At 38.9% G+C, this 27323-nt stretch overlaps 1 protein-coding gene across 3 annotated transcripts in view; it reads right to left on the bottom strand.

Moving 5' to 3' along the window:
- NAALADL2 (N-acetylated alpha-linked acidic dipeptidase like 2) overlaps window positions 1–27323 on the bottom strand; it is a 310270-nt gene that overhangs the window by 166585 nt on the left and 116362 nt on the right. For all 3 annotated transcript variants that reach the window (XM_068200323.1, XM_068200322.1, XM_068200321.1), the window contains exon 3: window positions 15560–15830. In XM_068200323.1, the coding sequence (XP_068056424.1) occupies window positions 15560–15830 (271 nt within the window). The remainder of the gene's footprint in view (window positions 1–15559; window positions 15831–27323) is intronic.

Here is a 27323-nt window from a genome sequence, read left to right as displayed (position 1 = left end):
TACACATACCAGCTTTTTGAAAAGTGAAACACCCCACCCCCAACTCCCCATATTTGATAAACTGCTTTCCTGCGGTAGGATAATTCTGCTCAAAAACAAAAGAGGACTCATCCTTTTATCAGGTGCCGAAAAAGAGCACTTGTCTACTTGGTTTAGCTATGCCACAGTAAATCCTCTTACCCTAAAACTGCTAAAGAATGAGTTGTTTTATCCATCTGAATTAGGTACTTACTCCTCGAATCATTTCAAGCTATGCTGTTTGAAAGATATGACTATTTAGGAGCAAACTGTGATGTGCATTGTGGAGTTCAGTAGTATTCCCCCATGCATGAAATGAAGTAGGGATAGGTAATAAAACAAACATTTTTAGGAAAAGTAATTATTTTATGTTAGGCAACTTATTAGTTTTCTAAGTCCCAAGATGATGCTCAGTGAGTTGTAAACATTCTATCTTAAAAATTCTAACAGAATCCCCCCCTGAAACATAAAAGACAAATACTCTGAAAATGCCACAATCAAGACAGTAATGGATTTTTACCCTAATTTCTTCTACTTATCTCCAAAATGAAACAGAATGAAAGAGTATACTTCATCCAGTCATGGATGACACAGAAGAAAATAGGTCTTGCAAAGGAAAAATATGAATAACCATATGAAGCAGGTGGCAGCTGGGGTCTTGAAGATGCTGGATGCTATTTTTAAACCTTGCTTTCTTGCCAATTCTGAGGCAATTTAAAAAAATAAGATAAACAGGTCGAAAATAGTAACAGAAATATGTTTGTCTTATCACATTCTCATCAGTCCACCTGACTGAGGAGAAGGTTTTAATAACAGCGCTATACATCTGTATGCAACTGCCCGAGAGGCAGATTGTGGCTGATTTGCCAGGGAGACAAAAGGCACCAAAAGAGATTCAGGGAAGAAATCACTCAGGGGAAAAACAAACAAACAAACAAAAAACCCAACACAAAACTCAAAGGTGGCACACCCAGGAAGGGATGTTCCTAACTACCAAAATGAGGATGCAGTCAGTGCAGATAAGGAAGCAGCTTTTAAACTGAGCTCTTAAAAGCTTGGCAGAAAACAAACCCAAAGCAGCATGGCTGTGGTGAAATGAAATTTTCACCACAGAATGGCTGTGGTGAAAAGTCTTCTCCTCTTCATGCTACCTGTTGGTAGTGCCACAGTTCAGTAATCTCAAATGATGAATGTATTTTATCAAATGCCAAGCTCCTGACCCATATTAATGAACAGATTCTGCACAAACAATGGGGGAATCTCAGGCCTGTGGAAGCTGCAGATATGAAAATGACACAGTCAAGCCTCATATTCTCATATTCACAGTTCCTGCCTACCCACCAAAAGAAAATAGATTCAGAAATAGATTCCCTAAAGAAACTCCAAGTACTGAAGAAAACTAAATATTTAATGTTAATAAATATTGCTCATTCCTTAGAATTAAGACAATTTCTCCAAAAAGCACACATGTAATTCTAGAAGCATCAACCCTCAGTTCTGTAACCGTTCAGGCTCACTACATCCCCTTCCATCCAGGCCAATGTCTTTCATTTGTCCTTCAACATTCAGCTACTATTTTCAGGTTGCTCACAAAATAAAGGCAGCAGAAACATCCCATGCACAATCAATCACAATTAAATAACCTTCAACTAGTCATCCTGCCTAAAATAAAACTCCAAAATATATTTGCAAATTGTATCTGAGAAGCCAACAGTCTGCAATCAGGACATGAGACAAACTTTAATTAAACACATTGCTGTAATTTATTTGCACAGCTCTGAAATTGAGGCTGAAGGCAGCATTCAGCAGAGCATAAAAGCAAACTCAAGCTGGTTGTAGATCAAAGCTGGACATCAACAAACGTGAAGAAAGCTGCAAATATAAAACTAGCTGATCTTTAAAATTATAGAAAAGGAAGAAAGAGAAGGGCAGATAAAAGAGCTGTGCCAAATCCTTTGTTGGTGTAAACTCTGTTACGCTTTCTCACCAGAGCTGTTCCCAGTCCAGCCAAAAGCATCCTTCAATAATCAGGGAGCCACAGCTGTGATTGCCACAACCAGCGTCCTGCTGAGCACACCAGAGACAAAATACCCATCCATAACTATCTTTTATATACTTACTGTATTTCTACAGAAATGTAAATATCCAAAGTTCTCTTTCAACCTTTTTCCTTCAACTTGGTTCCAGGCAAGAAAAGTGGCAGAGTTTTCTTGACTTGGTTCCAGGCAAGAAAAGTAACAGACTGTCTGAGCCCCAAAAGTAAATAATTATACATCTGGATTAACTGAAGATTATTTTTCTCTGTTACAAGACTAAGAGGTGCTTCTGACCAACATGGGAAGATTTAAATCAGAGAACCTCAGTCTTGCTATATGTTTTACCTACAAGCCCTGCTCCTCAAACAGATTCATGACATCTTTTCTTAATGGTTGCTAGCACTTTACAGAGGCTTTCATTTCTTTGCTTCAATATTCCTGCTCCTACAATGGAACTCTGGAGCATTTCAATGCAATATGACTCACAGTGCCAGCTTACAGTCAGAAAGGGTTCTTGTGTCTAGGTTTCATTACATAAAATTGCACACTGCATTACAGTGACAGCTAAAGCTGTAATTTATACCAAAACAAGAGAAAAAAGAGATGTCCCTTAACCTCAGTTGGATGGAGCTTGGCCTTGCAGACAGAGTTCAGTCACAGACACATTTCATGTTCAGCCTTCCCCCTGGTGCCACCTGCCCAGCTCTCACAGCCCCGTCAGACAGGGCTCTCCTGCAGCTGCTCCCCCAGGCTCCTTTTGCTGTTGCAGAACCATTTCTGGAAAGACACTGAGGTTAAACTTGTTTGCTTCCCTGCTTCTTACAGTTTATTGCAAGACTTTTTTCCTGTCAACTCTGAGGGAGACTGAATCAAGATCGAAGCCTTTTTATAGCCTACAGAAAAGAGCTCTCCTGTATTTTATGGTTACAGAGCCCCAAATAAATCTGAACTGCTGCAACTCAGTTCTTTTTTTTTCCACTTTATATTTTCTTATTTTAATTTTCATAACTCCCAACTCTGTTCCCAGTCATATCCTTTGTGTTTCCCAAAAGGTAAAACTAGTATTTAAATATTACTTCTTAACTCATGATATCCAGCAAGATATCCAAACAACATAGTAGGGTAGGTTTTCTTCATATTTTCTGTTTTCTAACTTTCTTACTCAATTTTACATAATACATACAAATCTAGCTTTTGAAGTTTTTGACAAAAAACACTGTTATTTTCAGACAGATTAAACTGACATTTATTTATTTTGGAATCTCTAAGAACAATGCCTTCTGTTAAAAAAACTGAAGGACACGAAATCATTAGATGCCTAAAATACTACCAGAAATATTATTTTAAACTTTCGTTAAGCAGCGCTGGTTGTCGCTTCACTAGTGACAAAATTTTAAATCCTAATTATTCTTTTCTGTATGTGTTCAATGTTGCTTATATCCCTCCCCTTTTTAAGAGTTAACTGCAAGGCTATTTAGCAGCATTAGTCCCTAAAGCATAGAGTCACATTGCTCGTACATTCATATTCCTAAGAAAAAAGAGTAATCTGTATTTGCCAGCCTGCTTGGTTTAGCTTATTCAGAGGTAATTATTCATGCAAATATACATTTACAAATTACATAGACTGAGGATAAACTAAACAAAACAGAATTACTCAGCTGTGATGCAGTATCTTAAAAAAATAAATCATAAGCTACATATGCTCACAGGAAACTATAATGGTGTGATTTAAACTTGGCCTTAAAATTTTCAGGGAAAGGGGTTTATGTCAGAATCCATTCCCATTGTGTCTGAACTCAACAAATTCTCAAGGCTAGGTGAAAATTTCCTTGGCTTCTGTGAAACACAGGGAATGAACACAAGACACCCAGAGGCTGCAGAATGTCCTCCCTCAGTCATTTATATCACACTGGATTAAAACCAGGCGTTCCCTCCTAGCGTAGCTACAGGCATTAAGCCTTTAGAGAAGAAGCTTGGAGCTCACAGAAGGTGTCTAAAAGCACTTTATCCCCACTCAGGCTCTGCAGGACAGCTGTGGCAGTGATGGATCCACCTCAGCTGGGCAGGAGAGGGACCAAACTGAGCTGGGGGGGCTCTCTCCACCTGCTCAGAGGCTCCGGTGAGCTCTATGAGCTATACCCACATGCCCAGAGAACTAAAGCCATCTCCTGTCTGAAATATCAGCTCATAAGAACATCCTGTGAATGCAAACACCACCACAAACAGAATGCGTACAACTGGACTGAAACACTACACGTGCTTTAGAATCTAAGTAAAATCAAAATATTTTGTTGTATAACTTAGAATGCATTTGATATTTTAATTCCTTAGAAATAGGTGTTTCAGCTTTGTCCAACTGAGTCACTTTGGCTGCATCAAAACAAAATGTCCAGAAAACAGCCTCCCATTTTCAGTCTTCCAAGCTGGAATCCATGATTCAGAACTGTGGTGGTTTTGGCTGGGGTAGAATTAATTTTCTTCACAGTGCTCTTATGGGGATGTGTTTTGGATTTGTGCTGAACACAGGGGTAATAATGGAGATTTTTGTTATTACTGAGCAGGGCTTGCACAGAGCCAAGGCCTTTTCTGCTTTCCCTGCTCCAAGTAAGCTGGAAGTGCCTGGGAGGTGACACAGTCAGGACAGGGGACACAAAGTGACCAAAGGGACATTCCAGACATACATAACAGTAATTCCAGACATCCACCTCAAAGAGGAAAATTATCATTCATGTGTACCAGAGGAGGTCATCCACTGCATCAAGAGAACACTTGAACTTTCAAAAATGTTGGACAGAACTCTTATTTTCTAGATTACAATAAATGATCTTTCACAAAGTACTTACAGCCTTTTCTTGGCCAAACATCATCCACTTCAACATAATCAGGGAGATGGCCAACCATGTAATGATACAAACACAAATCTGAGTGCTAAAGCAGCATTTGAGCAAACAATTTTCAGAAGCAAATATGCAGTTGTGAAAAGGAAAATGACATCTTTTCCATCTCCTGTGAATTCTGTTGTTTTGAGTCATTGCACAGATTTATAGGCCTCTAAATTACATCTGTAGAAAAAGGACTGGGGAAAAATAAGTTCTAAAAATGTATTCAGATGACAAGAAAAGGACTCTGATAAAAACAGGGAATGTGCCTGAGTAATATCAAATTCAAGTGGCCCAAATGATTGACCAGGACAAGCATCTAGATACAGAAATATAGCTGCTCCTGAGAACAGCTCACCTCTGTGATTAAACAAGAATATTTTTCTGGTTTTCAACCACCTAACATTTTAGAAGCAGACTTATTTCACAAGAAACATGTAATGTGTCATTCATGTCTCACAGACAATAAAATTGAAGGGAAGAAAAAGTTCTTTTCTGTTTCAGGCTTTCAAATTTTGCTTTTAAAAGAGCACTCAAGATTTTGGAGTTGATGTGCATCCTACATTGCCCAGTAATGTAAAGGTTTTACATGGCAGCACCATTTGGCTTTTCTTTCAGAGACAGCTAACCTTCATTTTGAAAATTTTGCCTACAGCAAAATTAGTAGTTCACCTTTATCACAAGGGTTTCCAAAGATTAGGGTGAAGCTTCTGAACTGGGCCAAACTTCATACAGGCATTTTGAACATTCATCTCTTAAGTGTGGGCAGAAACCTCATAGATATTTGTGAACTTGGTTCATGTGCTTTCACAGCAGGAAAGGAAAAACCTGGAGAAAAAGAGGAAATCCCACGCAAAGAACAGAACCTGATTCTTTTTAGAGGGTTTCCCAGTAAACCACTCATCTTGTACAGTGGCATCTCAAAAGAAAAGATGGAAAAATGTTTACATCATCTAAAACATATGGGAAAGTCTGAAGAGACTCTGGAATCTGGACAGCTTGATGGAAGGAAAGAGCAACCTGCCCTGACATCACAGGATTGATTTTACAGCTTAAAGCAAAAGCTTTGCCATCAGTGCAGCCCATCCAGAGCTCTGGAGCTGGACAGAGCTCCCCTCATCTTCCACACAGCCTGGAATTCAGGTCAGCCTCTCTCACAGCAGTACAGAAGCACTGAGTATTATTGTAGTAATACCATTTGATGGTTCAATTCCCAATAAAAGCAGTCAGGGACATTGTTAGAGAACTATCAGTTGTCACAGAAATCTGTGCTCAATTCCCTCTCTTCACCTCTTCTGATCCTTCCTGCCCTGGATCCTGAACAATCAACAAAAGAAACTAGAAACAGGGAGCTCAGTGTGTGCTCTCAAAACTCTGATTCAAGCACAGATTTCCCTAATGATCCATCTTCCTGCAGTCAATGGTGCCTTTCCTTGACTTTAATAAACGCAAGAGACTCAATTCAATACACAAGACAAAGAACACACAGCAGTCACCATTAGCAATGTCCACTACTTTTAACTTCTGCTGAGGGGGTTCCCTCTATATTTCTTTAATTATCTCCACATTTTTGGTACCTACTCCACGAACAGTGTCAACAAGTTATGTACACAGTCTGCAGAGAAAATGGAACAGTTGTGAAAGTTTACTTCAGGCAGAGCAACCCTACAGCAGCAGTAAGATCATCAGGGACAATCTCAATTCAAAGAGTTGGTATTATCCTCAAAATCCTGAGCCTAACACTGTCCATACTGATACAATTTCTCATCCTAGATTTCAGATTGTGACTTTACATGATTATAATGTTCTACTTCAGCCTCAAGACATACGAGATTTAGCAGTGAAAGGGCAACATGGACAAAAAACATGATAAAATTTTCTTGAACAAAACGTTTTGTTAGGAAACGGATGCATTTTTTTTTTCAGCAATGTAAAATTTCTAGAATTTTCCTATTAATTCATACCTTAATATACCCCAGGTGAAGATCATGCCTGACAAGCACTGACCTGCAGCAGGAGATACATCCCTCTTGGATGAGAAGGCAGCAGGAGCTTTCTTGCATATTTAGCAGCTTTGCTCTCCCTTAGCTGTAGCCACTGCCAGATCTCTTCCATCCTTATTCACCCTTCTGCCCCTCCAAGGCACCAGAGGGAGGCAGTGAATCTTGCAGCAGACAGAACTAACTCTATATGGTAACATCATTCAGTGGAAGGAAGATAAATTCCTCAAAGCACCTTCTTTCTCACACACACCTGCTCTTGGGCCAGTCACAACCTGGGGATTGATGAGGCACCTTCCCTTTGAACTGCAGAGCTCAGGAACACCAGAAATAATTGTGAGAATAAAACTGATACAGCCCAGACTTAATTCACATTAAGGCCTTCCTAATTAATGAGATAAACACTGTAACTAATATTCATTTCAGGAGGTTAGACATGAGATTTATTTCTATTTAGTGGGAGAGACAGCACATCAGACAGAATAAAAACCTAAGGATGTCTAAGAGAGAAGACTAATGTATTTTCAGCTTTATTTACTTATTTATTTTAAAAGAGATACTTCTCTCCTGGGATTGCTGTTGGTAGGTGGAGGCTTAAGTGCTGTATTTCCAAACAGATTTAAAAGGGAATTTCTGAACAAAAGCTTTTTCTCAGGACATTTTAGTCCAGCCAGTGAAGAGACTCTGGCATTTTGACAGTTTCCATACACAGGCAATGCACTTCTGCCCACAGCACCTGGACACCAAACTTGCACTTGCCGATGGCTACTGCCTGGGTCTTTTTTTTTTTCCTTCCCCTAGCTTTTTATTATTTTTTACATTTTTAAGAATTCTGTTCTTATATATATATTTTTTTTTTCAACCAGCTATATCACAGCAGCACATTTTTTTTCCATTCTGCTCTGAAAGGTTTCAAAAGGGTTTTCTCTAAGAGTGGTCTTCTTTATTTGGTCTTTCCCACTACCAAAGCTGTGTCCAGGTTTAGAGCATTCCTCAAAGCACTCTCTAGAGAGGTACATCCTTTGCTCTTTAATACCAAAGTTTTTTAGCAAAGTCAGATACACTGCAGTTCTCACCAAATTATTCTTATAATGACAGCTTTATCCTTAGTTTAGGTTTCATTTAAAACCTCTCAATGATCCTTATGCTATTTTTTTTAGTAAGAACTTATTTTCACTCTTTCATGTCCTCATCTCAGAAGATATTTGGACTTTATGTCACCACATCTTAACACAGAGATAAGAAATCTTCAGACTTGTTTTGGAGTTTCAGTGCTACTTTCATTGCAAAATATTAAAAAATATTTTAACAATGAGACAGAGGCTCCCACAGAAAAGAATCCCATGAATTCATACTGCTACATTAGAAGAAAGTAATTTTAAGATTTTGACAAAATGTTGTCCAATGCTGACTGTAGTAGTTGTACTGGTAGGTAGAGAGAACTCCTAAGATAAAACACTGCTGAGGCTTTAACTGGTAAGATTTATCACACTGCATTGAAAATTAAAATAACTGCTGCTGATTATTTTCAGCTGTCAGTTCTAATTCACAAGCCACCACCATTATTTAGGATTTTTTTTTCTCCAATTTAAAAAATATGTGAATAAGTGAAGTATAGCAAAAGAGTTATTTTTTGCCTTTTAAAAACCTATTTTATTACAGCAATTGTAACCCATATCCTCATGGATGCCTAATGCCACAGACTGCCAGGGTCAGAGCCCTGTGCCCATGCTCCCGGGCACAAAATGTTCATGTTCAGTAAAATGGGATCTGCCTTCAACTACAGATGCTTTTCTGCTGCTAATGTTCCTGAAGAGATGTTAGGACTTGCTTCTCTTCCTGAAAATCAAACTTAAAAAAAAGAGAAGCAGCAATAGATTAATCAATACGGTATTTTACACTCACCCATAACTACCAGAGAACTGAGCAGCATTTTCAGCGGTTCTTTATTGTTCATGCATGAAACTACATTTTTTTAAACAATAAAGTTATGTAAGTAGTTTTAGGGACAAGGATTAAGTACTATATAAATACAAAAATATTTTGTTCGCATATCAGTTGTAGTTGTTTCTTATTATGTTTTTCTCATAGTAGCAATTTTTTAAAAGCTCATATTTACTTAATAGTCCCACTGTTGAAGGAAATTTTTGCTTTTTTCAGCGTAAGCAGGATTCCTTTGAGGCAGTTTTAAACCTCCAGAATACTGGAGAAATTTAAAAGATCCCTAAAACCCAATCCCAAGAGCTCAGAGCACAAGAAGCTTTTCACTTGAAAATTCCTCCTCTGAGTAGAATTTTTGCCTTTACAATCTTAAACAGAGAAAAAAGCACAGGTATGTTATTGGTAGGTTCACATTTACTAAGAAGGTGAAGAAGAAGTTACAGAGAGAGAAAAGATGGCACTACCTAAGAAAAACATGACTTGGGATTTGGCTGAAAGGTTTCTACTTGACCTGAGTCCATTTGTATTGAAGTTTGAACCAAACACCATTAATTAGAGTGAGAGGGGGGGAAAAGCCTGACTGGGTGGCCACCACCCCGGGTATCCACTGAACTGCTGAGGAGTTGGCAACTCAGCGGCCCTGATTATACCCCAAAGGTTAAAGGGAAAAATATTCCTTGGAGACCTATGCAATTGCACAAATTTCACTGCTATTCTCTCACGCTGACTGCTAACAGACAAAATTAACTCTGCTTAGAAATAACATAATTCTCATTTATTTCATTAGGAATTCTGCTTGCACTAAAAGCTAAAACAGGAACCAAATACTCTTCCCAAGCCCTCAGGGTTTGCACCCTTTAGGTTTTACCATGTAGTTGGAATATAAATAATTGTTATGGTTCAACTTTGCTCCCTCTCTAATATTGTACAGAGGCTTTACTAAGAAATGCCTTTAGCTGATTCTGTGCAATGGCATGGAAGTGCTCAGTGATCTGTTATGTCTTGAGATACCAAGATGCCTCACCTTTTGCTTTTTTATCATTTAAAAAATCTCATTTATTATTAATGGTATGATTAGCAAAATGCCACTACTAACATTTTATTAGTAAAACATCAGGACAGCATTGACTTGCAATTATAAAACAGCAAAAGGCTCTGCAGCAGCAGCATTTGCATCTTTGAAACCCTGCCTTCAATGACACAAAAATCTTCCAGCAATATTAATCGGTGCTTTGTGCATGATGAACTACTATTATTTTTAGGGAACTGTACAAGTGTATTTATTAATGGTTATGTGATATATGCCAGAAAGCTGACAGGATGTTCTGCAGGACATCTCTTCAATGATCACTTTTGGAGCCCTTGCCTGCAATTTTAAGTTATATAACCTTCACATTGCATTTCACAGCTTTCTATATGTAATTATAATGGAGTGGCAGCTATGCTGTAGTTAATGTTGAATGTTGTTTTCTGCTTAAAGGTCAAGTCTATTCTAAAATCCATATTCTTAGTGAGATTGTCTTGAAAAATTGCTGTGCCTACTTGGTAAGCAGAGCAGTGTTCTAAATTATGATTATTTGTGGAAGAGGTTTCGGAGAAACTCTTCTATAAATAAAAGATAAATAAAGCTGCACTAAAACTTCTAAATGTTACCAAAAAATCACATGATTATTCTCATTTGTGTGTATGTGTTATTCAACCTATAGCCCTAACCATCTGCAAAACAGATTTCAGTTGCTAGGGATTCATTTTAGCTAGTGCATGTCTCTTCAGAGAGGAAATCTTTAAAAATGTTAATAAAGATAATAATGAACTAAATTTGGCATGCCTAAAAGAATTAAATGCACACATGTATCAAGATTCCCTCTAGCTTGGTGCTTTGCACCAATGTGCCATCAAAAATGACTGAAAGACTTAGGAAGAGATACTGTGATTATTTAATCTAAATTAAATGCACTCTCTGCCTTTGGAATTCAAGATATGTGAGTGAGCACACTGCAGAAGGCCCATTTAGAAATTCTGCCTGGGGATAAAAATAACCTGGGAAGATTTTAAAATTTTCTAAAACCAACCTGCTGACACCAATCTTAATTCTGAAATATGGTTAAGGAAATTACCACTGATTAGCTGGAGGGAAGAGAAAAGATAATAAGAGTGCACTAATCACATTTCCAGCACAATGAAACCGAATCAAATGAAAGCAAGCTTTGGGGTCAAGGACTTCCTGATGCACTGTCCCCTCCAGAAGAGCTCCAGACCTTTTGGTGCAGAGCTGGAAATAAGGAGAGCTGCCAGTAGTGGCAGCAATCAGGGCTGTAAACCGGAGCAGAGAGGGGAGGGGACTGCAGGACACACTCCTGGCAGGAATGGGAAAGCTTAGAGGAACTGGCAGCAGAGGAGAGGAAGACTCCCATCTTCCTGCAAAGAACCGGGGAAAAAGGGGGATGGATGGGGAAAGGAGACATCTAAAGACTGCCATAAGAAAATGGGATAGTGGATAAGAAGTGAGCAAACTCCCCTCCTTGTGAAAGAGAATCTGACAGCGAAATCTGAGTCCTGCTTCCCTTATTCCCCTCTTGCCAGGATTGAAGAATGGTGGGAAGATGACTGAGTGAACTTAACAGATGGGCTTGTACATCCCAGATTGCTTCAGGTTGCATTAATCTCTGCGGTGGGTTCTCATTTAGCTGAGAAAATGTCACCAAAACAAACGAACCGGAGCAGACTGAGACGTGACCAGCAGATGCAGAGAATCTCTTCTGCATGGTGTGGGTAAAGGCAGGCAGGCAGCATTCCCACTTGTCTGCTCCCTGCAGCCCCTCCAAAACTCAGCAAAGATTCCCCTGGCTGACTGGGAGTATTAATGCCTCAGAGCAGCAGACACTGCAACAGAGAAATCAGGAGGAACTGGGAACGTGCATGGTGGCAGGGAAGTGAGGTGACACGGCAGAGGAGTCAAAGCAGTCAGGGGACAGGGACAGAGCAGTGGCCAAAATTCAAAATAGACAGTCATGTGTTGGGAGAACTGCCTCAGAAATGAGCACAATTCATTTCTGTCCATAAACCCTCACATAATCCCTGCCTGCATGTGCATCTCCTTTTCAAGAACATGCCAGTACTTCTACTCTTGCATCCTCTCCTGGCTCCTGAACAAACACAGTCCTTTCAGTATATGAAAGGTCCAGGAAAGAAACATGATGTTTGCTAGGCTTGCTGAGAGCATCCACGAGGGTGGAAACAAACCCCAAACCAGAAGAAAGGGGCAGCAAAGGAACCAACAGGGATTTGGTGCATTATTCCAAAAGAAACAGAGTAGAGACAATGCCGTATAGCAGAGGACACCAAGTAACTCAGTTCAAAGTATGAAAGCAGACTTAGGATTGCCAAAAGCTCCTTAGCACTTCCATAAAATAAAGAATGAATAAATTGAAGGTGAAAGGAAAGTGAGGAAAACTTCAGGTCACACAAACATAATTTCAGAAAATGCATGAATAGAAAGCAAATACCATTTACATTTTCTTTAATTAGGCTGTCCTTGAATGTTATTCCCACACACCGACCATTACATCTGCTAGGACTATTTCCAGTTGCTAAAGAAACAGTGGAGGGAGCAGACAAACATTGCAGGCATTTGTTCCAGAAGCTCCTGCACTCAGCAGAACTGACTGAAACCACCTGTCCAGTGCCCTGAGTGCCACCCAGGCTCCTGCAAACCCAAATATACCCCTGCACCTCCTATGGTGCACTCAGGGATCACCACACCCCTGTCTTACATGGGCTACTGACACCATTTAACAGAGTGGAACTGAAAGGGGACACCAGATTTTGGGGGTTCACAGCCCTCTCTCATCAACTCCTGCTGATGTTCCCCATCTCAGCCCCCTCTACTCCCCAGGGACGGAACAACCCCACAGCTCCTGGATCCCAAAGCTCCAGGAGGCAGGAGCAGCACATTCGGATTCACCACACCACCCTCACTTGGAGACTGGCTGGATACTGTCTGACAATGCATTTTGCTTTAATGCATAAATTTGAAGCAATGTAATTTCCATTTATATGTGCACTCTGTTGGCCAGAGCAGCTTTCCTGTTTTTATCAAGCAGACAAAAGGTTTAAGCTCTATAAAAGGTGGCTGATATTTAAGTTTTAATAAAAATATATTTCAGGTATGTCATTCTTTCCTTAGGCTGACCTAGTCTACAATATATTATTTACATAACTGCTGCAATATCTATTTCAAAACTGACTCGACAGCCCTCTCCAGAACTGTAAGCTGCCCTGCCTGTCACCATGATGGGTAAACACTGTCACCTTTTCACAGCCCAATGAAATATAGAGAAGTAGTAAAGTGCACAATCCATCACAATGGCACTAAGTAGGTTTTTGAAGTAGATTTCAGATCACAAATGCTCACATTTTTACTCACAAATGCTGTTTAGACTGTTACCAGAAAGCACAAATTGGATGGCTCATATGCAATGGCCATATGATGAATGGACATGACAGGTGGTCAAAGAAAATGAGTCTTGCTGTTCTACAAATAACCTTGTCAACATCAAAGTGGAGCTGTAGCTCTGCTGGTAGCCAGACTGCAATAGCTTAATGGTTTTATTTGCTTCAACTTCTAGCAAACCAAACAGACAAATGAGATACAATGAAGCAGCAGCATCGAGGCAGCATTAGCAATTTAGCCTGATTAAGTGACACATAATAGGAATTTTCTGCTAAGGATGTGCCACATTTGAAAGAAAATTATTCAGGTTATGAGTAGCTGTTATAAAAATACCTGTTCACAGGAAAATCTTCATGATTTTGCAATCACAAACCACTGCAGGATATCCAAAATATGTGACTTGTAGTTCCACTGCAAGCAATCAAGTCACTTTCTGATGGCTGAGCCCAGCAACAGCCACCACCTGCTACTTCTCATTTAAAGTTTTTCTACTTCCATTAGTTTAAATAGTAGAGATTAGTGTGCAGGATTGAAAGTCAGGAAGGTTAGATCACTACCTACTTACCTGTAGCCTAAACAAATAGGAAAATTTCCCTTTTAGGCATAAACTCTAGATCTAAGGACATTTCAGGTAGACTTCTTGAAGAACAGAAGAACACATCTCAAGTTTCATAAGGATGCTGAGGTGTCTCAAAGAACTGACTGTGCAACCATGCAGACAGTCATTCTTTGGCTCCAGTGCAAGGGTGGAGTTTTGCCAAAGCCAAGGTCCAGCCCACGTGATGAGGACGGTGTGTATGGTCCTCATTTCTGCTGAACTCATAAGAGAAAACTGCCCTGGAACATAATGGAGAGTGGAACACGTGCTGCTGGGAATAACAGCAGTGGTTTTTCCCAGAACATTGGATTTCCTTCAATCTGATGAATTTGTTAGCACCACATTGACATTCATGAAATAACACCTCAAAGGTCACAACCATTCTTCTCTCTGATTACAGTTACTCTTACTAAGTTACAATGAGAAAATAATATTAAATATGGAGTTTTTAAGTGATATGAGAAGGCAACCACATTCATTAGTACATGGAAAAGTTAAAGCATATATCATGCAAGTTAGGACCTCTTCTTGCCTATTTCATTTTGCTTCTCAGCAAGAAATTTGAAGTGGACAGAGTGCCAGAACAAGGCTGTCAAGACTCAGCATGGAGAGTAGGCATGTTTAAATATTAAAATGTTCACAATCTGTTCCTTTATAGTCTCTAAGTGTTCTAAGCAAACAAACATATCTTTTAAACAGGACAGAAACCAAGACAGAAACCACCCAGCATCAGTGGAGTAATATGATATTCTTAAAAGGAGGAAGATGACAATAATGCAATTAGCAGTGAAATTGCAATTTTTATATTCCAAAAATATGTTTTAAGATGTACATTATCTCAGCTAGGAAGGTAAACAGAAATGATAGCCCCTTTGTGAGCTCTCAAAAAATTTAGTCAGAAGCTAAAGAAAAACAGACAGTTAAGACAGTACACAGGAAAAAACAAGATAATCCAAGATCTTATTTCACTTGGCAAGAAACAAATCCAAATAGGTAGAATCTTTTTGCTGACAAAACGTCCTAGAGTAACTGCAGTAAGATAAAACTACAAATCGGTGTTTTCAAGAGGAAACAGAGCAGATGTGTCAACTGAATTGTCACAGAAGAAACTATGTGAGATCCACAGCCATAATTCAGAGGCTCCAGGTATTAGCCCAGCACTCCCACCAGCCTCATCTTATCCTTCCTACAAGCATCCCTCAAACCAATAGTACTCATATATCAGCAAGGATAAAGTGAAACCCTAGACACAGCTTCCAGATTTTTACACACAAGCAAAATGTGTCAATACTTAAACACAGATACTTAACAAAAAATTACAGACATTATGTAATGAGATTCACATAGATATATGTGAGTTTATATCTACATCTATCTCCTATGAAGTATTCATATATATAAGGTTGTAAGGTTAATTAAGATAAGTACGATTGGCCACATCATAATTCACATAAATATGCTTATTTTAAGGCTGGGTATTTCAGCATATTTTCAATTGGATTTGATGATCTCAGAGGTCTTTTCCTACCTAAATAATTCTGTGATTCTATGTGTAATTTTCCAGTCAGGTTCAGCAAAAGCTGCTATTTCCTAACTATTACACCACAAGTGACAGAGACAAATGGCCACGTTACCTCAAGAGTTCCTTTGGCAGAATAAGCTGCGTATGAGTGCAGGAGGTCTTGGCTGTCAAGTGTTTTGGGGTCTCTGCTGCATCGTTGTCCACTTGGATAAAAGCATTCCCCGCTGTTTTGCAAAGTTACCGTGTTTGAAGAAGGGCCTGGCAGGTCAAGCAGAACAGAGTAATTCGCCAGCTGGACATCTTCCAGGCCTTGGGAACGCCACTGACCCAGGATTTTCATTGCAAGCTCTGCATCATCTTCTCTGGGGAACTCTAACAAATCTCTGGGAAAAAAACCCACACAAGTAAACACAGGTTTAGCTTATTTCCCATCAGGACACTTGTCACCTTAGAATGCATCAGTGCATGGCTTTATTAAAAACCTATCATCAAATATGCAAAAAAACCATACAACTTTCCTTTTTTTTGCAAATATTTTCTTACCAAGTACAAAACAAATGCAACTGCTTTTTGGGAAATAAAAATAAGAAAAAAATCTATGTCTAGGAAACATATCCAAATTAAATAAATAATCCTACAGAAATTATAACAGTAACTGTTTCAAAATTTACACATCATTTACTTATCAACTGTCTAAGAGAGCATAAATTGAATCAATCTTTAAACATGAAGAAGCCAATCTGAAGTAACATCTCAAGGATGTCAGGGACAGCATGATGCTGGAAATTAGTTATAATTACACATTTGGCTTAAATTCATCAAGGAAAGCAAATTTACTAAGCAGGATGGAACTGTTATCCCAACTGATGTGCTCATTGTCAGCAAGTTCTTCACATTTCCTGCCTGCACTGAAGGATTACCTGAGCCACCAGCTTAAAAGGCCAGCAGAAAAGGCAAACATGGGAATTATTTGGCAATATCCATTGATGGGTCAATGAGAACTCAGACAGGCTGGTCTGGGCTTGCATCACTTTCAGCACTGGCTGGCACAGCCACAGGAAGAAGGGACCAGAGGACCACCCTCCTCCCCAGCACATGCCCAAGGATTCCAGATGCTGAAACTATTGCCATGATAATTTCAGAGGACGGGCTTGCTGAAGGACCAAATGAAGGTTTCCCCTACTTATGCAGGCAAGCAGTCACGTAAGCAAAGGAGGACAGAAATAAAATTTATTACTCAAATAAAAAGCACTAACCACATGCAGCATAAAAAGCTTATAGAATATTTGCTGAATTCTGTGAAGTTGGGTTTTTTTGGAGGTTTTTTTGTGTGTGTCTATGAAGCTCTCAGGACTGAAAAGAAGATCAAGGCTCACAGATGTATCATTTCCAAGCACAGAGATATTGACACTACCTGAAAGTCTTGGCCACAACCTTCTCTTCACAAAAAGGCCACTAAACCTAACTGCTTTAAGGTCCTTCAAAAACACCCTGGCTGTCTTGCACAAATGAAAAATAAACAGTTGAATAATGTATAGCATTTTTAAGCAAGCAATATGAATCTGAGTATCCCACCAGGTGCTTTCCAGGTAGCCCTGTAATATCCAAAACCAGCTGCAGTGTTGCAGGTGGGAAGCTCCTGGCTAAAGGTACTGGCACTACTTCCAGAAAGGTCTGCACTGCCCCCAGGAGAGCCCCAGCAAGCAAAGCTTATGATGGAAGTCAAGAACAAGCGCTCTTTTCTCCACCCATCTTGTGATTGAACATTTGAAAAATGAACATTTACTGCCCAGACAACATCAAGGCCTTAAAAGGGCAGAAAGTAAAATTATAACACCCATTACACCTAGAAATGGCTCAAAAATGACACACTCCATTGAAATGCCTAATGCCCACCATCACATTACATGGGTGGAATGATTATTCCAACATGCAAAAGGCTTTTTTTAGAACAAACATATTTTTGTAAAAATGTGTTTTTTATAAAATATATTTGTTCAAAGCAATATGTTGTATCCCAGGCTGCATTGCTCCAGTGAGGCTGTTCACACACAAAGTTCAAAATATTTACAACACTGGCCTTATGTTGGGACTTCAGAGATCCTGTCAGGAACAATAACTGTCTTGCAGATTTAATGTTTTTAAATTATCTAAAATAAGTCTTCAAGCAGTCTACACCACACAGATGATTTAATCCAATCTGCAGTATATTACAAGTTTCCAATTTCATCTCCTGTGCCTGCTAATGTAATGACATAAACTTGGGCAATGCAGAAATACAGAAAGTTGTTTGATTAACACAATCATTAATGGAATATCTGCATTTCCCTCAGATGATAGAAACATTAATAGAATAAATAATTAAAGGAACTTATCCCAGGCCAATAGGGTTATGGCATATTGTAATCAGAAGTATTCAGTCACAATAAAAGGAATTAAGCATTGAAAGAGGAAGATACAATAAGCAAATTGCTCCCTTACTAATAGAAGTTATTTTCCACTTCATAATTAAATCAACATGTCTTTGAAACTTCTGTGACAACATATCTGATTAAGTTACAGAAATGATCCCACTCACTATTTACTCCATAATGTCTTTATAGCATGTTAAAATCAAATTGCAAATTATGAGCATACATTATTTTACAATAAATCAGCACATATTAGACTACTTTGATAAATCTTATAAACACCACCAGAAAGGTTTTTTTCCAGACTTATTACAATAGCTGACTTGCATTTGCCTTTCATGCTGACTGCATGAACATGAAGTCAGAGGTAACTGAACTCATTATTTTGTTCATATACTAATTGCACAACAAGTAAAATACACAAAACCAGTATTTCCTAAACCCAGTCAAATTCAGAAAATTGTCAAGTTTGGCAGTTAAGCCTGAAGAATATCAACACTTCACATGCACTTCACAGTCCCTCTTTTCCCATGTACAAAGTATTTACTTCCTAGAACTGGCAGGACTCAGAGACTCCCAGGAGCAGGATTTCAGCAGTGGGAAGGAGCAGCCCCTCGGGGTGAGGATGTTCTCAGTTCCCCAAGCAGCTGCATGCTCAGAGGGAACCAATACCAGTGCAATTGCCAATTTCCATTTACAGCACTGCCTCTGATAACTTCAGCCACATTTTTGACTCCCTTTGGTCACATTAAAAAGATACTTTATTCAGGCATTTTTTCATTTTCATGGGAATAACCACAAAGTTTATGGGCACATCTCTGTTGCTGTAAATTTACATAATCCAGTGAAGTGGAGCCACCACAGACTGAAGATTTGGTCTCAAGTCAGAATCAACACTAATAAATGTAAAAATGCCAGTCTGTAAACTCCTGTGCCTTTATAGGATGCTCTCAGAGATTTGCATAAATTCCTGATCTTTCCTTTCTAATACAGATCAGTATGGAACTAATGTACATCAGAACAGGACATAAACTCAGTTCTCGAGCATTCTCCTTCATCTCAAAAGGCTTAACTCCTGAACTCAGAAAAAAACAGGTAAAATTGCACTTAAAACCCAGAAAGTTCACCCTACTTCACTTGAATGAGGTAGAAATTTCCCACTTTGATGTGATGAAAAATCACCACTGCAGAAGATTCAAAGTCCTAAACCTAGAAGAATTTTAAAGATGTTGAAAATATATCTGCAATAAAGCCAGGGGTTCTGCAGCCTCTACAGCATCAAAAGGCGATTATAAAAGACAAATGAACACACACACACAAAATATACAAATTTCATTTTCAATTTGGTAACCATGGGGAACACAGACCTGCCGTGCCTTAATGGAAAGCCATTTGCTACTACAGCACTTTGTGACACAGCTTGCCAAAGGAGAGAACAAGGTATTGCAAATAAGCCAGCTGGGACACTGGAACACCCCTCAACAAATACTGAAAAATTACAACAGGTCACTCTAACAACCAAGGGATAAAATAATTTAACTCTATAATACAATTACTTCTCAGATAATGCTGTGAAATTGCTATAAAACCCCATGAAAAAAAAATTTGGAATTTCAGAAGGATTCTACAGATCCAGTCTGAAAAATCTACAGGGAGAAAAATTCCCCGCAAATACGCAAAACTTCGGCTGTGGTTGGTTTGGTTAGTTTTTTTCTTTTCAAATTTACCACCTGTACTGAGTATGGGGAACTGGCCTACACCTCCTAGCCTAGTAAGAAAAAGTAAGCTGAATTCCAGTTCTGCAGAGATAGATATTTAAGGGCCTTATTCCCATATTTTGACTGTAAATTTCCACTGTTTTCTTCCAGTTCACCGAAATTGTTCATAAAGCAACTACTGTAATTTTAGATAGGAGCTATCAACAAATGCCATTTTGGAATTTTTACAGATCGATTTTTCAGCTGAGTAGCTACTTTCAGATCCTGTGAGTTGCAATGAATGCTCATATTTTGTAAAGCTGGATCAGATCAAAGTCCTCTCTTGTCTAACACGATGCTCCCAACAGTAACTAGCAGCAGATAATCACAAAAGAATGCAGGAAATGCATCACATGGAGTTATTACATTTATAGCCTCTCATGCAAATATCTTTTTTTTTAAACCTCAAACTTTGTCCAGGTTGAGTTTTAAAGATGTTTTCATATGTTGAGGATTTCAGAGCTCATTTCAGTCCATTGAGAGCTGAGCTGTGGTACCCGCACACACCAACTGCTCAGCAGATGCACCAGCATTTCCCACACTTGCAGAAAGAGGAGTTATTTGTGTCCATCACACACAGTGTGCACACACAGGAAACGCTCAGGAAATACCACCTGCCCAAGCCACATCTGCTTCAATTTTAATTACATGTTCCTGTTAATTAGGGCACTCCACTGGGCTGGTCTCCAACCTGCCCGCTTGGATTTCCCATGGTCTGAACTGATGGCCACAAATTTGCTGCTCCCAAAATACAGAAATAAATAAATTCAGGTCCAAGAGACAATAAATATTTATCAGGAGGTGAGAGAAACATGCTCACGGTACAAAGAGGTGCACACAGGACCCTGAAGCACCTCAGGTGCTTCAGGTTACACTGCAAGGTCATCAGCATCTGCTGCAGAAAGCTGATCTATGAAATGTCCTCTGACACATCTCCCATCACTCTTCACACATTCTGGATACTCTGAGCATATTTCTAATAATAATAACAATTAACCCCTGCTCATTCTTGGGTAACAACTTGCTGCTTTTACTATCTAAGGGAACATTTACAGAGCTGCACCACAAATTTTACATGTTTTACAATATACATTTTAGCATGCTTTAACATAAAGAAGTACAATTCATGCTTTTAACAAAAAGGACTGTGATTTATGGCAGCTTTTACTTCTCTCCGATATAGAATAAATTCAATTTATGAAATCATAAAAAATACAGAATGTCAGAAAACAGAATGCCAGATCTAAATTTGGTTGTGCAGTTCTCTAGCAAAAAAAAAAAAAAAAAAGCACTTTGTATTTTTAATTTTTTAAAAAACATTATGTGTACTGTGGCTTTCAGGTATTTCCAATAAAAGTGTCATAAGCTCTCTCTTTAGAAAGTCATACTATGAGAAAAACAGAGAAATACTTTTAAATAAAACTACAGCATTTTTGCACTGTTTTTAAGTCCACCTGGGTATTAGACTTTCACAGGGGTACCTGACCATATGTATCATCTCCTATCATAGTATAAATTCATGCAGAACTGCTCCAGGGCAAACCTCTCGCTTTCCGGAGAAGTTCTTTGCCATGGGATTGAAGAACACTCTCAGATCTCAGCCCCTGCTGGCTCCCAAGCTTAGCTATTTTGTACATTTATATTTTTTCACTACAGGACTACCAAGTTTATTGCTCCTACCCATCACATCAGTCAAATGCCTTTTATACCTTTTAAATAAAACTCATGGGGGCAGTTCAAATCTCACTTTCCAACATCTTGATGCAAGCCAAACTTGCATTCAAGGCAGATGGTGGAAGGCACTGAAAAATGACTGATTCTCTCACTCTCTGACTGCACAGTTCATTGGAAAGCAACCAATTATTTGTTCCCCTACACTAAGCATTGCAAAGTCATGAACTGGCCATAGGTGAGCTTTCCAAAGCTTTTTAAGAGCTCTGGATGTCAGTTATGTGACATTTAGCCAGCATCCAAGTCTTCAAATACATCAGAACATTAGAGGGCCAATATGAGAAAAGCAAATCCCTCAGGGGGGGACAGGTAGGCAGAGACAGAGCTAGAAGCAGAAACCAGATTGGCTATTTACACTTGTGGCTTCAGTTATCAAAGAAATAAAACAAAAACCAAACCCACAAACAAGCAAACAAAAAACCCAACAACCCACAGATGGGTATCACTATCAACTTTAAGAATAGTAAATTAACCACAGACTCCTTAACGTGGAGAATGACAGCTCCAGTTCCTATAAATGGACTATTTTAATATCCTAAGACTAAATTCCACAGAAAGAAGAGAGAGAAAATAACTTTTACATCGTGTACTTCAGCTCTAAAGAAGGTCACTGCCATGTTCCACTGTTCCCTTTGGTTACAAGAATGACACACTTTCCTTTTAGCAAAGCAAGGAGACCTTGCTTCTCCCTAACACAAAACTTCAAATGCTTACCACAAACTGGACTGATCTACTCCTCATACATTTATTCTATTTACTACAATAAATGGCTTTCAACAGATGAGGTGCTGGTAAAAAAAAGTTCTTTCAAAATATGTACACAATGAAGATATCTACACAGGAAACCTCTTTTATTATTATTAAAGGAACTCTTGTTTGAAAGATGATCTCTCAAAATTATGCCATTATCTTTCACAATCAGCTACATGCCCATAACTACAGTTTTCTTATTAACTTTCACAGTTGCTAAATTTCAGTCACAAGAGACAGGTTTTCCTCTATGGTACAGATGACTGTGTGCATGCATAACATCACAAACTGTATCTTTGTACAATCCCATCTAAAACATTTTAAACAAGCTGCATGCTTGAACCTAAACCTTTATTTTGGGCATGCAAGGATATCTTAGCCTCTGTTTTATATACAGCAAAGGGAATAGATAATTTTATTCAAAGCTTATAGACCTAATTATTTAATGAAGGGTTTTACTCTATTTTCCCCTAATGCAAGGGAAGCAGCAGCTCCAAACAGCTGTGCCCTGCATTTTCCAGCAGGTTACAGCGCCAAGGGCGATGTCGAGCCACAGCGGAAGGAGGACGGGGAAAAGACAATCCCTCACCTTGAAATGTTTGCATATAACCCTGCATTCACTGGCAGAGCACTGACCCAGCAAAACTTCACAACCACATAATCTTCTTTTCTTCCCAGACCACAGGGAATATGTCAGTGTCTCAATAAAATGTGGCCAGCTGCATAATCAAGTCCAAGTGGTTCCTTTTACTGTCGGAGACAATTAGGTTTACTTCCAGCAAGAGACCATTTCTGTGTGGATGTGAATAGCACTGGATGGTTCTTTTTTCTATACAGAAAACCTATTGATCAAAAAAAAAAGAAAAAAAAAAAAAAAAAAGACCAAAACCTTGCTTTTTATACAGGAAATCTGCAGATGAAAAAAAAAAATCTCAATAGTGCTCAACTGGCAGTATTTTATTCCTTTCAATTGCCAATCATTAGATTACACTGTGAACTCTAAAGTAATTACATTGAATGTGTCATTCTGATGGCATTGGACATCTTTATTGGAACTGTATGATTTGATTTTTAAATAATACCCCAGTTCTCAAAGGACAATGAGGAATTAAACAGGGCATGCTAACCCCCACAAAAAAAAACAAACCACAAAACCCAATGAAAAACCACAAAACAAACAAACAAACCCCAACCAAAATCACAACTTAGCACTTCTTAGAAAAGCTACCTATTACTTAAAGATTGAGGGTTATTTTGAATTACATAAGTCCCCAAATAAATGTTTAATTTTTAGAATTTGAAAAGAATATAAAAAACTTTAATTTCTTTCATGAATTTCAAGAAGTTAGCCTTATATACAGGAAAATCTAAGACAGCCACAAGATGATGCCATGTAACCTTCCTGTTATCAGCCTCATTTTCTTATCAGCATATGTTAATTTACCAATACAATTCTAATAGAACTAGCTGATAGATTCCTAGCTGATATGTCAGCTTAGATATTTTATAAAAATATTTAAAAGTTCACTAGTATGTATTGCTTAAAATGAAAACTGCAGATTAAAAGAAAAAAAAAGGAGAAAGGGTAAAATACCATCTCCACATGCTTATGTAAGCAGAGTGTTATCACAAATGTCATATCACATGGCTTAGTTCTGATAATCTCCATCTCACCAGCTGAACTGCGTTTCAGATGCATTTGTTTTTATCTGAAAACACTGACAGCTTCCAAGTGACCCTTCAGTTCTAATATACAGCTGAGGAAATCAGCACTGATAACCAAAACACTGTCCTGGAGTTATTTACACTGCACCACAAATCCAACTGCTTGTGGATAAACTAAAAGCTCTCTCCAAAGGAGCACGCATAAAGTCTTATAAAGACAGGCTTGGGAAGAGGCCACAGGAGATCATTTGGTTTGAGGCAGGCTCAGCTCACCCCACTGCCACTCCAGGCATTTGTTTTCCTGCCCTTTTCCAAAGATATAAACCTCTTGTCCATCCTAAATAATTACCCTGCTGTGTTTAGACACACTGCTCTTCCTCCTTTCCCCCACTCATGTTGAGAACAGACTAATCTTTTTCTCCCTGCAAGTTTTTTTTTACATACATAAGGATTGCTCTCATGGCCTTCCCTCAACTGATCTTGTCTTAAAATCAAATTTCTTCAGTCTTTTCATCCATTTTCTAAGAGCAACTGCTCCTGAAATCAACAACTGCCTTCCCTCACCTCTTCTGGCCCCTTTCCAGCCTGTCCCTATTCCTCTTGAAGCAGAAGTCCAAGGAAAGGCCATTTTGAATATGCCATTTGCACTGAAAATGAAGGATGAGTATCCAATTATCATCTGCCTCCATAAAATTCAATTATTATCCTTCTGCTGTCCTTTATTTTGATTTCAACTCCGTACCTCTGCAGTAAGTTCATCGACTCCTTCAGCTCTGCTGACCTCAAAGGGGTCTCATCATTCCATCACCCATTTGCTTCAAGAGGGGATGTCCTGAATACATCTCCATGAACTTCATAAAACAGGTCAGACTTTCAAAGTGCTGAAAATCCACTGTTAAAAATGCATTCACCTGCCCCCCACCCCAAACTAAAAAGTTCTCAAAAAGACAACTAAGCTTAAATGCTAGACTTCCAGAACTGTTCTATCTGCCCCACACCAGATTTCACTGTACACCAGTGTGGACACTAGAAGCATAAACTTTTTAAAGTAAGCAAAATTCAAAGTATTTGCTTGGTTAGTTCTAAGCCTCTACTGATATCAAGTCTGAGGCTGATCAGAGGTTTGGATTCCAAAATCATCACTCCATTTGCAATGAGAATCCAGTAGGTTTGCTCTCAGTACAGCAAACAATCATCTGCACAGTCCACCTCAGGTCCACACAAAAAGGTCCATTCTGTCCCTTCTAAGGTTGATCTACCCACATCATCTCTTCCCAGCAGTCTCAGTAAAGCCCACACATCCCTCAGGGCACACTTATAACACTTGGGTGTACATGGCAAAATGTAGGTGCCATAGGCCACAGATTTCTAGAGAAATGATAGGAAAGGGACCTGACCTGCTCCTTCTTCCTTTGGCACATTTTGTATGCAACATTCCCTGTTGACACTGGCATGTCCAAGAGTACCTCACTTCCCCAAAGCCATCTGTTTGTCTACATTTCCTAGTCCACTGCAGACTTCCCTCAGACTTCTGGCCCTTCTCTAGCTGAAAAGAAAATAAACCCCACAAAGTGTCCCCAGAACAGCTGGTTTCAGGGAATAATACTTAGCCTAACTCACTTTCAGCCCCTCTTATGATCTAACAAAAATTTCAAAGCCTGTTTTTAAGTGAACAGAGCACAGATAAAAGACCAATATGCAGATGTTCAGGAATTGGAATCCAGGTTGAAAAATGTCCCCTAATTCAGCACGATTTGATGTACAATCTCTTGAACTGCTCACTGCCAGGACAGATGGATGCTGTAGTGCCATGATGGTTCAACCCAAAGGCCAGAACGGGGTGGCTGTTGCTAGACAGTAAAAGTGCTCTAGTCCAAATCTGCAAGGTCAGTTGAATCTTTGTGGGGGGAAAAATTAAAAGCAGAATTGTTATATAACAACAGAAAGCTTCCGCACATTTTTTTTTGTCTCGCTTTCTGCAAATAGGAGTCTGAGTTTGCTCTTGATGTGGTGTGTTAAGAAGTCACAGACAGACATGAACACACAAAACAGAATTCAGAGATTCATCAGTTGAGCAGGTTTTTACTGGGTACTTATATACAGAACACAGTCAAGTTCTCTCCACTGCAGAAAAAAAAAATTCTTGTGCCCATGATGCACTGCTTCTTATATCTGCTATGAAGACAAAGTCATCTATTAAGCTATCAAGTAGCTGGAGGAATTGTGGGAGGCAGATGGACTATTTGTTATTAGCATGACATGACTACTCCATTCTTGGTAACAAACTACCCATGTGGAGTATGCAGACACAACATTTCACCCCCATGTTTCTTAAAAATCTGTGACATTAACACATATGACACACTCACTGACATATAAAAAGGATAAATATCACAATGAAAAAAACAGTAAGGGGTTCAAAGTCTAAATATATTCAATCAAGCTGAATCAGAGCAGCATCATATTTTTCAAGCAGGGGACAAAGAAAATGTCAAACTAGAACTTTTCCAGTGTAGCCACAATCAAAACTGTATGAAAAGAAGAAAAAAGAAAAAAAACTGAAAATTTGTAGCTATACATGAAGCAATAGGCACTACAACAGAGGTATTTGTAAAGTCTGTGTTTTGGGAAAACTGAAGATAAATTGAATTTTTCTGTTTTATTGGAAACCTTCAGAAAACAAACCAACCTTACTTAGCAAATGCAGGTACCCAGTGAGTGTTTCACTGCTGCCTAATGGACATCGTGTCCCTTCTGCAAGTCCTCCTTCCACTCACCCCCAAAGTGGTTCAGATTTGCAGCCCATATTGTGCCTGGTTCACTGGCACTTTCACTGCAGGCAGAATTCTGCCAGAAAGAGAAAAACAGGACAGTGAGACTCAACAATTCCAGTGCATTTCTTAGAGCAGCACACTGAAACAGCCACTTATGGATTTTACACACATTTACTTTAATGAACTGACTGGAATTGCACAAGTGCAAATCCATATGTGGATGTTATTCTGAAGTAGCTGTTCTGTTTAATGAAGAATCATTGCAGGCTTTTCTTTCTGCACATTTTCTGCTGGCTGCAAGCTTTCCCACAAGCAGTGTCCAGAACTCCACTGCCACAGAGCAGACACACCTGACCCCGGCAGCAAGTGCAAGCTCTGCCCCAACCACAATTAAAACCATAAGCAAGGAAGCTCCTTGTAAACCATAATATAGATGCCTAAATGTAGATCAACTCCTTCAGTTTCTTACAGAGCAGACACAAGGACAAATAGGACAGCATTCACTTCTGAATTTTGGTTAGATGCTTCTGCAAATTACTTTGCATTAAAACTTCACTCTACAAGCAACAATCACTGTGAGACCTGAGCAACTTGGGGTATGTTAGAAGGCAAAAAGGAGAAGTGCATTATTGTGAGTCCTGCTACTGAAGAAAATACAATTTGGAAGTGCATGCAATACTGAATGAAACAAATAGTGGATTTTATTAAATCTGATCTCCAATTAAAACAAGTATCACATGTGGTTAAACCTTAGAAACTTTTTTTAAAAAAATCATTATAACAGAGAG

This window comes from Anomalospiza imberbis, chromosome 10 (genome assembly GCF_031753505.1).
Source record: "Anomalospiza imberbis isolate Cuckoo-Finch-1a 21T00152 chromosome 10, ASM3175350v1, whole genome shotgun sequence".
NCBI classification, from domain to species: domain Eukaryota; kingdom Metazoa; phylum Chordata; class Aves; order Passeriformes; family Viduidae; genus Anomalospiza; species Anomalospiza imberbis.
The sequence above is the reverse complement of the archived record's forward strand: the minus strand, read 5'-3'. Positions and strand labels throughout refer to the sequence as shown.